Below are 14,072 nucleotides of genomic sequence, written 5' to 3' on the forward strand. Positions count from 1 at the left end.
TTTTACCTGCATCTTTGAGATTTTGATGTTTATAGTTATAAACAAACCATTTTTGCTTGCTTGTTCTCTCGCGGGTAAGGACTGTAGAGGGGAAAATAGAGGAGGAGGTAATGCCTGGTTACTTACCGGTAATCGTCATTACTCTGAGCCAAAATCTTCTTGATGCAGTCATGTATTCTCGCCCTCCCTCTCCCCTTTCCCCAGAGAGTGGGATTGATTATGTCATCTTGTTTTATGCTGCTTGAAAATTGACAGGATGTGAGGTAGTATTTACTCCCTTTTCTACTGCCTCATGGGTAATGGCAGCAATATTGGGAGGAAGTTTTTGACGTCAGCTAGGGAACAGGTTCTGCAGAGTGGAAGTTCAATCTCGCAGGTAAAGGTTTGTATCGGGGAAGACTTGGACTCGTAATAATGAAGATTACTGGTAAGTAACCAGGAATTCCTCTTATGGGAACAGTTAATGAAGCACCTTTGTACTTCTCTTACTAATCTAGTAGCTATCTAACATGACACCAAGTATCATTGGAGCCCCAATAGGTTTCAGCATGAGGTTCTGTTGCTAGCAATTGGCTAAGGTTGGAAGCTGTGGAAGTATAGAGTGATGGCTAAAGTAATGTATAACAGCCATCTCGTTGGTGTGTATACACAAAACCAGCCACTAGGTACCTAGTTTTCAAAGCTCCAAATGCAGAAGAAAATAGCAAGAGTAGTATCTGTCATCGTCACCACAGCATGCTTCTCTCTGGCAAACTTGTCACTTAAGTAAATGTCAAAGAACCACTGGCATAACTTCCAGTTTCCTTACCTAATTTACAACACTAGTTCATGCACATTATCAGTTAGGGGAGGAGTCAATATACCTTGTGACTCAAAAGACTTCTTCAAAGAAAAACAAGTTGTACACGTCCGAGCCCAGCACTAGGTGGAAGGAGTATGCATATCATGTGAATCTACAGCACTGCATGCCATAAACAGATGCTTTTAAAACAATGTTTTACTTTATTGGATACCAATTAAGGGCTTAGAATACTGATTCAGCAGCACAAGTAGGCCGTCATTACATATTAGAGAGCATGTCAATACAGAGAGGCAATTAAAAAACAACAGGAGCCCCCTCCCCAGCATCGTTGTACTTTAGGACATTGATATGCAAGACCCTCCCTGCTATCCTGCTTCCTCCCATACCCTGGGTACATGTGCATCCCCGCAGCCTACTCAAGCGCAACCGTTACGTCATCAGCTCTATTTCTGAGATGCGTGGCCAAGGGCGCCCATCTGTCTAATGGTCTGGATCTTGCTTGCATGAGATCCTAATACGCGTTGAGCTCCTCCCGGCATGTGTGGGTGCAGACTTCTCCGGCCCCAATGCATTGCAACCCTGCTGTTTGCCAGTAACAGTAGCATCGCTGACAGCCGGCAATATGCAACGTGTATCTCCTCGACATATCCTAGCAGGCAATTCACAGGGTGCGGTGACAGGTGGGCCTCCGCGATGCAGCTAATTGTATCACTTACCTTCCCCCAGATTTCCGCCATCCTCAGGCACTCCCAGGCCTAATAAAGAAACGTGGCACCCTCTGCTGAGCAGTGGCTGTAGGTCGAGATGTCCCGAAGCCCCATTTTGTGTAACTGTAGTGGTGTGCAGTAGAATTTGTGGAGATATTTAAAAATGTATAAATCGCAGCCTATGATGGGGAAAAGGCGCTCCGTTTGCGTGCAACAGTGTGCCATGAACAGATGCTTGCAAGGTAAGTAACATGTTCCTTTAAGAATCATCTTTCAGACATATATAGAAAATAGTTTCAGTGAGATGTCTTTATCATGGTGTGAGTCTTTGTTTAAGGCCTCAATTCAGCAAGATAACAATTTTCCTTTTCTATTTAATACTGTGGACTCAACTCTTTTCGAAGTTTTTAATTATTTGCTTTTCTTCAAAAGGAAAAAGAAAAGGACAAAGACAAGGCTAAGGAAAAAGAGAAGGATACTAAGGAGAAAGAAAAAGATAAGAAGACATTAAATGGGCACCATTTCACCACCACCCCAATTGTGGGTCCAATGAATTGCCTCCACTGTATTAAAACCGTCACATGTAAAGATGCTTACCTATGCTCCAGTAAGTCCACTAACTTCTGTAAGACTGTCTGTGACTATCAAAACATGCTTACTTTAAGAGTGTTTGAAAACATTTGGGTTTTAGTCCTCAGTATTTCAAACATGTCTGCAATGAGCATATATTTGTGATTATTTACTACAGTGTACTTTTGAAGTCCCTAAAAATTAGCATTTACAAGCAGCTTGACTAAAATATTTCACTTTCTGGAATGTGATGTGACTTTGGTTACCTTAGGAAACATGAGCATCATTGTGTTACTAGATAATGTTTTAACTTACAAATAAATTGCAACACATGGTATGTAATGAAGCCCTTAAGATGCAGACTCTACCAGCCTCTATGAGAGAGGCTCTGGTGGTCATGGCCTCCAAGGTAGACAGAGACCCCCAATTATCAAGTTTGTACCAACCTATCTCCCTGTTAAATATAGATATAAAAATCATGAGCTGAATATTGGTGGGTCGGCTCTTGCCACATATGCCGTACCTAATACATCCTAACCAGACGTGGGTTATCCCCAAACGTAGTACCTCCCATAACCTGCAGGGACTGGCTCACATATGGCACTCCCCTTCTCTGGACCGGGACGACCATGCTTTGACCTTGTTGGACATAGAACAATATTTTCATTCAGTGAACTGGTCCTACATATGGGAGGTGCTGCAAGTAATGGGTGTAGTAGGAGTGGAGTTCCGTAAATGGATGCAATTGCTTTACACTGCCCCCATGCCAGAATACGAATGAGGAGTATCAAGAGCCTAGACACGGATTCCGCTTCTATTTGCAGCAGCGATAGAACCATTAGCAGTGACACTGAGGGAGAAGCCGAGTGTGTGGGGGATTTCATTGGGCGATACTAATCATGTGGTTTCGATGTACGCGGACGATACTCTAGTGTACATGGAGCAGCCCGCTGAAGCGATTCCTATACTACTAGATACATTGCAGGGTTCTGCGATGGTTCAGGATTAAAACCAAACCCCAGCAAAGTGAAATTACTCCTGGTTGGACGGTTGGCCTTAAAGCCGCGTGAGTTGCTACCGAGGGTGGGACTCCAATTGGTGGAGGACGAGCCCAGATATTTGGGAATTAAACTGGCAGATACGACTGAGAGGTACTTGAAGATTAACATAGGGAAGGTGACGAAGAGAATACAGGGTTTGTTGCATTTCTGGCGCAAACTACCTCTGTCCCTTATGGGAAGGATTGCTATAATAAAAATTATGATCCTGCCCTGATGCCTATATGCGATGCAGCACTCACTCTATAGAATCCGTGAGTACTTCTTTAAAACATTAGATAGCTTGCTGGTAGAACTGTTATGGGGCTCTAAGCACAAATGGGTTAGCCTGAGCACACTCCTGAGAACATGGCAGAAGTGGGGATTGGAGGTACCGTCTTTTGAATTCTATTATATGGCCTCTCAGTTACAGCATGCAGTCCACTGGCTAGATGAAGCCGAGAACTGCGAGAAGAGACCGCTGGTGGGAAACTTCCCAGGAGGCTCACTCTCCGAGCTCTTGATGTTCGGGACCAGGGTGCCCCCTACATAATCCGTCACGTAGCAAAGGTTTGCGAACACACTGTTAGAAAGGTGCTAGGTCGAGCGCCATATGCCCCAGGTATGCCACTATGGGTGATACAACCCTTCTCTAAAATTACAGATTCTATGTCAGTCTGTAGATGCATAGAAGGTAGATGCCTAACGAAAATAAACAATACATCGCGTGAGAAAGTGCAGAGACCACTTTTGATCTGGGAAACTGGCAGTTTCTGCAGTATAGGAAGATATCCCAAGTAGCCCAGGAACTATGGTTCTCGTTCCCGGAAGAACCCCCTGTCACAAATGTACTGCAAATAATGCTGTACATGGCCCAGGGACGTCGGCTGATTTCGCACCTATACCGGGCAATCCGGGAAGATAAGATGACCCACATACTCCCTATTGAGACGCGATCGCGTCAGTAGTGGAACACACTTTAACAGCAAAGGAAAAAAATAAACAAATGGCAAAACATAAGTGAAGAGATCATATCCACGTCATGGCAGAGCTAGAAGTAAAATACAGTGCAATGGTTAGCTTGCTTCAGACTTTGAAAATTATGTCCTTATTGGCAATTACTGTTGATCGACTGAAATATGTTGGGTCTGTTTTTCTAGATGATACTTTTTCCTTAGAATTAGCCTTCGTCATTTGCTCCATTCATTGTGAGTTTTCTCAATGATAAGTAATGGAGAAAGGTTTCTATAAGGTAAGTTACTGTGTTTATATTCTTCCTGTCCCAGCCAAATGGTGTATTCAGAGACCCAGATAGGAATGCCTCTTCAGTCTCCATATGTTTAATGTGATGGCTAAAATGAATAATTCTGGAGAAGGTAACTATTAAAAGTAAGCATTTGAAATACTTCTTCATCCTAGGTTTCTGCTTCTCCCACCCTATCGTAAATCCTGCCACCTATTAGTAGGCCCAAAAAATTCTCTTAAAAGTAGTTGTCTCTCTTTACATTCTGAGAGTACTCCGACATCCTGGTCTTGATGTGGAAAGTCTCTCTCTCTCTCTCGGATTCAAGCTCTCCCCGCTGATATATTGCTGAAGCTTGTTTGAGAGTAGCTCAATCAATCAATCATAAAGCGCACTACATGCCCGTGAGGGTCTCAAGGGGCTGGGGGGGGACTCTTCTACTGTTCCAAGTGCCAGGTCTTGAGGAGTCTCCTGAAGGTTATGAGGTCTTCGGTCTGCCGCAGGCGGATGGGTGGGGGTGTAGAGGCTGAGACGGCTGTTGAGGTACGCTGGTCCGGTGTCGTGGAGTGCCTTGTGTGCGTGGGTGAGGAGCTTGAAGGTTATCCTCTTGTTGATGGGGAGCCAGTGCTGGTCTCTCCAGTGGGGTGTGATGTGGCTGCGGCGGGGTATGTCGAGGATCAGGCGTGCGGAGGCGTTCATGATGCGTTGCAGCCATTTCAGGAGTTTGCCCAGGGCTCCTGCGTAGAGTGCGTTTCCGTAGTCCAGTCTACTGCTGACGAGGGCCTGGGTGACCGCCCTTCAAGTTTCGGTGGGGATCCACTTGAAGATCCTGCGAAGCATGCGGAGGGTGTTGAAGCAGGAGGAGGAGACGGCGTTGACCTTCTTCGTCATGGAGGGGTGGAGTCGAGGGTGACCCCTAGGTTGCGTGTGTGGTCGGTGGGTGTAGGGGGTGCTCCTAGTGCAGTCGGCCACCAGAAGTCGTCCCAGGCTGAGGGGGTGGATCAGAGGATGAGGACCTCCGTCTTGTCCGAGTTCCGCTTCAGTCAGCTGTTTTTCATCCAGTTGGCGATGGCCTTCATTCCTTTGTGGAGTTTGGTTTTGGCGGTGTGGGGGTCTTTGGTGAGGGAGAGGATCAGCTGGGTGTCGTTGGCATAGGAAATCATGTTGAGGTCGTGCGACGTGGGCGAGCGGTGCAAACGTTGAACAACGTTGGGCTGAGGGATGAGCTTTGGGGTACGCCGCAGATGATCTCATAGCTTTGGAGCGTTAGGGTGGGAGGCGGACGCTCTGCGTTCTGCCAGTGAGGAAGAAGGTGGTCCAGTCCAGGGCCTTCTCTTGGATCCGGCGTCGTGGAGACGTGTCCTTAGTGTGCGGTGGCAGACCGTGTCAAAGGTGGCTGACCGGTCCAGGTGGATGAGGGCCGTGGTTTCTCCGTTGTCAAGCAGTGTCGATGAGGGCAGTTTCGGTGCTGTGGTTGCTGCGGATCCCGGACTGGGACGGGTCCGGGATGTTGTTCTCTTCGAGAAAGCTGGTCAGTTGTTTGTTGACTGTTTTTTGGACGACCTTCGCCGGGATCGGGAGCAGGGAGATGGGTCGGAAGTTCTTGAGGTCCTTGGGGTCAGCTTGGGTTTCTTGAGTAAGGCGTTGATCTCTGCGTGCTTCCAGCTCTCCGGGAAGGTTGATGTCTGGAAGGAGATGTTGATGGTTTTCCAGAGATGGGGTGCGATGGTGCTGCTGACATTGTTGAAGATGTGGTGTGGGCACGGGACTTCCGGGGATCCGGAGTGGACGGTGTTCATGATTTTGATGGTGTCGTCATCGGTGATGTTGGTCCAGGCGAGCAAGCGGTTGTTGCGGGTGGTGGTCGTGGGAGCGGGGTTCTCAGCGGTTGCCGGAGTGGTGATGGCGTCGAAGCTGTCATGGATGTCAGTGATCTTGCGGTGGAAGAAGGTGGCCAAGGAGTCACATAGGTCTTATGATGGTGGGATGTCGTTGGTGTACGAGCTGGGGTTGGAGAGTTCCTCCACGATGCTGAAGAGCTCTTTGCTGTTGTGTGCGTTGTTGTCTAGGCGGTCTTTGAAGGAGGTCCTTTTGGCAGATTTGATGAGGTGGTGGTGTCTGCGGGTGGCGTTCTTGTGGGCTGTGTAGCTTTCTGGTGTTCGTTCGCAGATCCAGTATTTTTCGAGTTTTCGGCAGGTTCGCTTGGAGGCCTGTAGGTCTTCGGTGAACCAGCTGGCTCTCTTGCTGGTGTAGGTGTTGGGGGGTTTCTATAGCGGGCGAGGGTTTTGGCGTAGTCGTTGATCCATTGTCTGAGTCTGCGGCGTTGGGGTCGGTGGGATCTGCGGGTGGGCTTTGGGCGAGGCCGGTGGTTAGCTGGTCCTCAGTGACTTTGCTCCAGTGGCGGCGAGGCATCTGATGGGTGCGGTGGTGTGTGGTGGGTTTCCGGAAGGCAAAGTGGATGCAGCGGTGGTCGGTCAATGGAGTTCTGTGGTGTGGTTGAAAAAGACGTGGGTGCTTGCTGAGAAGATGGGGTCGAGCGTGTGGCCGGCGGGTGGGTGGGTGTTGACAACTTGTCCGAGGTTGGCGATCAGGGTGGTGGAGTTGGTGTCGTTGTTCTCGAGGTGGAAGTTCAGGTCCCTGAGGAGGATTTAGTCCGTGGAGGCAAGGGCGTGTGTGCTGATGAAGTCGGCGATGGAGTCGCTGAACTGCGGTCGGGGTCCAGGGGGTCTGTAGACGAGGTTGGTGTTTGGGTTGGTGAGGATCTGGAAGTGCAGGTGTTCGGCGGTGCTGAGGGTGTCGTTGATGTATGTCGAGATTTTGAGAGTGTTTTTGTGGAAGATGGCAATTCCTCCTCCTACTCCGTTGGTGCAGTCCTTGTGGGTGATCTTGTAGCCTTCTGGGATGGCTATTGCGATGTCAGGTGCTGAGGAGGGGGTCAGCCAGGTCTCCGTTAGGAAGGCAACGTCTGGGGCGTTGGTGTCGAATAGGTCCCAGAGTTTGACGGCATGCTTGCGGGCGGAGCGCGTGTTGAGCAGGATGCATCTGAGGAAGTTGGGCTCTTCGGTGGGTGGGTTAGCAGGCCGGCTGCTGGTGAAGCTGCAGTTCCGGCAGGAGAAGGGTCCTTGGGTGCGCTACCAGGCAGCCAGGCAGCAGATGCGTGATCGCCCGGCATTGAGCGCGTGGAGTGTGCTGGGGTCGTAGCAGAGGCGGGCGTTGTGGCGTTCGCGGGGCCCATAGGTCCAAGCACTGGGCGCGGTCCAGGCACGGACGGGCGCAGACGGACTTGCTAGCTATTTGACCTTGTCTTATATTACATTTTCATTCCCTTTTGTCCATTCGTTTTAATGTTGTCAGTGTACCCTAGTTTTCATATATTGTTTATGGGGTACAATAAACGAAATTGTAGCGAAGGATTGTATCAAAGCGTAGGATTTCAACCTTGTTCGAAATTTGTGTGCACTTTTAAAGTGTGACATCTTGTACAGGGTAATTAAAGCTTTTTATATGCACTTAACATCGTTTCCAATCCATTTGCAATACAACTGAGAAAACCAAAGTGAACATGGCATTTAGTCCCCGGTTATCAACCAAGCCAATTTTTTATGTAATTATCAAAAACACTGTTTACGGGTGTGTGCTTTAGTCATTGTCTTTCGGTAGCCATTCCTGAGCTAAAGAAAACTATTTTTTTAATTTAAACTCAGACCGAATAGAGGCAATTGTGTTTTTTTTATTTAGACTTCCCAAAGTTAAAATGTAAGATGAGGTCGTTAAAATAACTTTGATAGTGTTGTCTTTAAAGGAAGTGGAACGTTTTATCATGGAAAACCTTGGAGTGCCTTTCCCCTTTGTGTACTCCGGAAAGGAGATGTCCTTAATCATAACACTAAGCATCCTGCAAGTGTGGTGCAGCATACACTGTGCATGTAAACATTCTTTTGGATAGGATTTTTGAAGACTTATTTTGTTGATCAGGAAATAAGACTTCCTTTACAGCATTTCTAAAATTACTTTGGAAAGAATGTTTGTTTGCAGTTTTCACCGTTTTTACACTCCGAACGGTAAAAAGCATGAATTGTTAGAGAGTAGTATATGATGATATTCGCATACCTCCGAGTGGCACAAAATACCATTGTGGAAGAAAATCCGTGCCTTCGCGCCTACTTGTAGCCTAAACATGTTTATTGAAACAAAAATATAAAAAATTAACCCTCAGTGGTTTGCCGCCCGCGGTAATGAACAACAATGCTAACCCGTCCCACAGTTTAATCGTTTTCATACATTTTCAACTCATAAGCAGCCATGGAAAATGTGCACATGTCAGAAACGTAAACCGCTAACAGTGGGGGTTTCAGCAGGGGTTCGCCTTTTCTCAAGAGAAGGCCGAAGAAGATCTTGAAAAGACACAGATACTAAACATTTCTCAGACGCTGAGCTCCTCATTTATGACTCCTCTTTACAAGTGTCAACAAGAAAAGAAGGCTACGCACATCAGAAGCATGAACACAGCATGGGCCTAAGCATAATATTGGCAAATAAAATGGCTACGACTAAACAACATGGCTCTATTATTAAATGTATATTAATCTGCACAAATCTTTGAAAAAGACAAAAGGGGTTCACAGCAGAATTTTCCGTGCCCATAGGCCGCTTTTATGCTAATACCAAATTCCTTTTCTGTAGACTCTGCCTCAAATTAAGTTTAAGGAATGTATTTTCCTTGCAATATTAACGGGAGGAAAATGCACATATTTCACTTTCAAGGCCAACTTCAGCATTCCTGACAAAAGAGGGAGAAATGTCGGACATGGAGCTGTTGATTTTGACTAGTTGGGAATGGTTAAGTTACCGTTTACCCTCAAAGATTGTACAGCCAAGCAATGTTAGTATATATATATATATATATATATATATATATATATATATATATATATATATATATATATATATATATATATATATATCCACACACACCAAAACTTTTATGGTGTACATTGACCAAATTTCTGCCATTTAACCTCGACTTGACGTAGTCTGCACTGTATAAAGCTTCAAATAAATACATTACAGCCCTACACACGTGTAACATTCAGTAGTATCTGTACTCTCCCAGCTGTGCCTTGGTCTCCGTCAGCATGCTGTTTTTTTCCCCTAATGCCTAGAAGCCATCATCTTAGTGATCTCTAAATGGCACCCAAGGATGAACCCATTTTTTTTTTTTTTTATATAGTTCGAGCTAATCAACTTCCCACCTAATTTATCATTGTTGCTACTGAAGAGGTCGCCATAGAAGTTTGCAGGAAAGTTTCTTAGCATTTTGCTTATCCAATGCTTGTGTGTTTCTATGCAGTTATGAGGTGTTTTTGTGTGATAATATTTGTACTAGTCGCTTGCTTGTGAAGCATAATGAAGAGATGTTTGTTGGTCTGGTTTCTGAGGACATGGATGTTGCATTAGGGAGGAGCTTCAGTTGCCCATTGACATCAACAACAAAGCACTTCTGGGCATGTCCCCTGCCACTACAAGTAGTTCCTTTATTAGATCTATTGGCTCTTTATCCTTGATGGCTTTCACATTGATTGGGCCTTCTTTTTCATAGCATTTTCTTTACTTCCACCAATAATGGCGTTCTCATGCTCTGTGAGACTGCTGCATTCTTGATCATGTAGGAGATTTCACTCAAAACTCTGAAAATACACATCAGTGGTCCAAAAAATGTATTTTTCCACTTTAAGTTAAAGAAATGTATTTCATCCCATTTTACAAAACATAATACATCTTTTCTGGGAGTACATCATTTTTTTTGTGTTTTGGACACTTGGTGGCAATTATTTGCAAGCAAGTCTTTGGTCAAAACAAGATACATTTGTCACAAATATATTCGAATATTTCACAATTAATCTACCTTCTAGGTTCCTAAATTTAGAGGTTCAAATCAGATAATTGGTAAGGTGCATGGAGTAACAAGATCAGTATTTCTGTAGTGATGAAATTAATGTCTTGTTTATTAAACTAGATAGTGGTTGTCACCTCTTGTAATTCCTTATGTTAAATACGTTGAATTGCGATTTTGGGCCCTTGGATCAGTTAGAGATTCAACACACAGATTGAGGCCATGAAGAATGGACAAATGTGGCTACTGCACACAAATGCCAACATGAGTTTCGATCCTGTATAATAGCAGGCTCATTTGCTAGAATAGCCAACGAAAGCACTGCCCCTAACAGAATTACTTTCTTATATCTCAGAATGAAGTGCATGCATGGTAGGTGAGAGACAGCTGCATTAGTATATTGTCAACTCCAGGAGTCTTTTATCCAGTGTCCATGCAGATGCTTCTCGATGTGATCAACAAATTCGGAAACATGAACAACAATAGACCTGGTCTTTACACGGCTACTGACTTGGCTCTAATGAAAGTTGGTATTAAAATGCATGGTGGCAAACACAGGAAGCCTAATACACTGCAGGTTAATTGCATTTATTTTGTGTTGCCCATGAAGTAGACCACTCCGTACCAGTGGTTTTGAGTATATCTGATAGACCACTTAGTCATCAATCACTGAAAGCATAGGTTGTCAAATATGAGAAATCACCACTGACTAACAGTAACAATTAATTTTAGTTGCAGTTATTTGTCGGGTTTTTAACCCTTTCCACAATCAAGGCCCTAGCTATATCTCCAGCAATATCACAAAATAAACACAGAACAAAGCCTCATTATCACAACATGAACATTATCTTTTCAGCTTCAATGAGTATGAGACAACATGCAGCAGATGGTTCTTCATGAACGGCAAAACTGTGTGCAATTAATAGCTAATGATCTTTAGAAAGTAAAGAAACTTTTCTGAAATGCTCAAAATTGCTTGCTACTCTTTTTAACCTGTAAGGGATAGAGCAGCCTAAGGATGGGTGCACCTAGATGCTGTTCGCTCTGCAGTGAGTGTTACATGTTAATTGCTAAGTAACTTGGTGTCATGACCACCTACCCTGTCCTACACTTCCAGGGGATACTTGTTACTCCATTTGAGCAGACCGCTTACCCAGGTTCTGCAGATCCCAGTGCAATTCACATGTCATAGTGTTTACTCATGATAGTATTGCCTTTTTTGGTTTAAATCTATTGGGACAACTGTTCCAGAAAGTATGTTTGCCTATTGAAAGGGGAAGAGCTACAGAGAAATGCTAATATCTAGAAGGAAAATGATCAACATGGTTCTAACCAGCTCATGCCAATGGCCTCTTGCTCTCTAGTAGTCATTCAACTTAGTCTCATATTAAGATGTACCCTTGTTTGTGTCCTTGCAAAAGAAGACCAATCAACAGTCCAAATAGGTGCTTATACCTCCTATAATCTTTGCAGATATCTTGATGGCCTTCTGACAGCGCTTTGCTTTTAAAACCAGGGTGCAAACCACAATAACAATAGAACATGTTTTTGTTTCTCCTTAGAGAAGTTAATGTTCGTTAGCTGCTAAGAGCCAGTGTTGCATCTCTGCAGCTCATTAGCTAAACAGTTGAAGGAATGTCTTCTGGGGCCGTGCTTGATTAAAGTGTAACGAGTTGTTGTGCAGTTTCATTTGTGTTAGTTTCTTCTGCTCAATTCTGGTTAGTGGACATACCAAAATAACACACTGTCAGGTAGTACTGATGGCAATGTTCTAAATTGGTTCTCTTCATTTCTACTTAACCGTTTCCAACTCGTCAAAATCAACAGCTCCACGTCCGACATCTCGCCCTTAACCCGAGGGATGCAACAAGGCTCAGTCCTCTTCAACATTTACATGAAACCCCTCATCACCATTCTAAAACAAGCAAATATCTCGTACCACCTATATGCTGACGACACCCAGCTGTACCTAGAAATATCCTCTCTTTCCAACATTCTCCACACTCTCAAAAGTTCAAAGCTGGCTATCACTCAGCCCCCTCAAACAAGTAAAAACAGAAATTATAGCTTTCTCCAATCTGAACCACCACACACAGATCCAAGAGTGGATAAACAACCTGGATTCCCTAAACTGCAAGCTTACTCTATCAGACTCAGCTAAGTCTCCGGAGATCTCAATGGACTCCAAACTACGCATAAGATCCCACATAAGCCCAACTGTTAAGAGCTCCTTCTACAGCCTAAAACTCCTTAACAAAATCAAGCCCTTCCTTCCACCCTGTGACCTAAAAACAGCAACACAAGCTCTTTTTTTTATCCAGACTAGACTATGGTAATGCCACACTCACTGGAGCACCCAAAGCACACGTAGCCCCCATGAGAGCCACCCTCAACGGCTGCAGCACGAATGTTCATAGGAGCACAAAATCGTAGAAATCGTATTACATCTCCAATTGGCTCCTCTTTAATCTATCAATAACCACCACCACAAGTTTTTCAATTGCACCTTGTATACTCCACTGGTTTGGTTATGGTTACTTCACTGGGGGTCACAAATCACTTTCAAATGTGAAAATGTACATAATGTAAATACACAGACAGTAAAAAATCTTGTTATGACTTTTTGGATGTTAAAAACTGTTCTGCAAAATAAATAGCACTGACTTCGGCTGAAGTGAGGACAAAAACGTTTTGTCCTGTGGGCTGTAAAGCTTAATCCTGTTAAAATTTTGGTATGCCTTATTGAGCTAAGGCTTCATTCTATATCTGTCTGCTCTGTTTCAGTCAAGCAGGATACCTTAATTGCTGTGATAACTGTTAAATTGTTATGAAAAATGAGTTCCTTGTGAACATTGTCTCTGCTTATTAGCAATACCCAGTTCGCAAGGACATATGGGTCGCTCTTGTTTTATGTAAGATTTACCCAGTTCGCAAGGACATATGGGTCGCTCTCGTTTTTTGTAAGATTTAGTGTGTTTGCAGCTAGCCAATACTTGTTTCTCTCAATTGGCACAAATTACATGGCTCTAAATACTTTTCATTCCTGCTTATTCTGTACTTGTGTATCTCTCTAATCGGTAGGTCTCTTCTGAATGCTTTTCTGCATTCCTTGATACGAAATGGCAATGCCCGTGTTTTGAAATTTGTGAAATACTAAACTATTTAAGATGACCTAATTTAACCGGTATTTTAGTCCCTGGCGTTAGGAGCTGCCCGATTGATTGCAGACCTTTATTGCACATTTGTAATTTCATTGTCAAAGTAGTAGTATAGTAAAATAGGAGATGAAAGAAGAAAAATAAGTGATACACAAATCGGCTGTTGTGGTGCTGTTTAGCATATGCTTGAAAAGCAAAGCTCATATGATTAGCTGGGGCGGTAATTTGTGTATGTTATTAGTAAATTATTGGTCTCGCTTATCAGTAATACTATCGTAGTAATTAAGTGGACTGTGGACCCTTTTTTGAAGCGAGCATCAGATGAAAAGTTTGGTAAGAGAGGGATCTATCAGTACGGCTTCTTGGATGTCAAAATATCAAACCACGCATGCAGATCTAATGGTTTTAGCATTGATTCACGATTGTCCTTACAGGACAGTGACCGAGAAGCTTATTGAATCTGTGCTTAGATCATGTCAGGGTGTATGTTTGAATGTGACTGTGTCTAAATCTGGTTATTCACAGTAAATAACAGAGGAGCTGCCAGGTGTTTGATGTTCATAAATGTGCATCTGTAGATTCGACAGGATTTAGCTGCGTTGTGTGAACTGTGCAGTCTCGCAGCATGCGCGAGACTGCTTTCCTACTGAAGTATTTCTGTT

The 14,072-nt window shown here is 44.2% G+C and overlaps 1 protein-coding gene across 3 annotated transcripts in view; it reads left to right on the forward strand.

The window, feature by feature from the left end:
* Positions 1–14,072, forward strand: part of AKAP13 (A-kinase anchoring protein 13) — a 759,080-nt gene that overhangs the window by 384,830 nt on the left and 360,178 nt on the right. For all 3 annotated transcript variants that reach the window (XM_078683158.1, XM_078683159.1, XM_078683160.1), the window contains one exon: positions 1,942–2,116. In XM_078683158.1, the coding sequence (XP_078539284.1) occupies positions 1,942–2,116 (175 nt within the window). The remainder of the gene's footprint in view (positions 1–1,941; positions 2,117–14,072) is intronic.

Source organism: Lissotriton helveticus, chromosome 3_1 (assembly GCF_964261635.1).
Source record: "Lissotriton helveticus chromosome 3_1, aLisHel1.1, whole genome shotgun sequence".
NCBI lineage: Eukaryota > Metazoa > Chordata > Amphibia > Caudata > Salamandridae > Lissotriton > Lissotriton helveticus.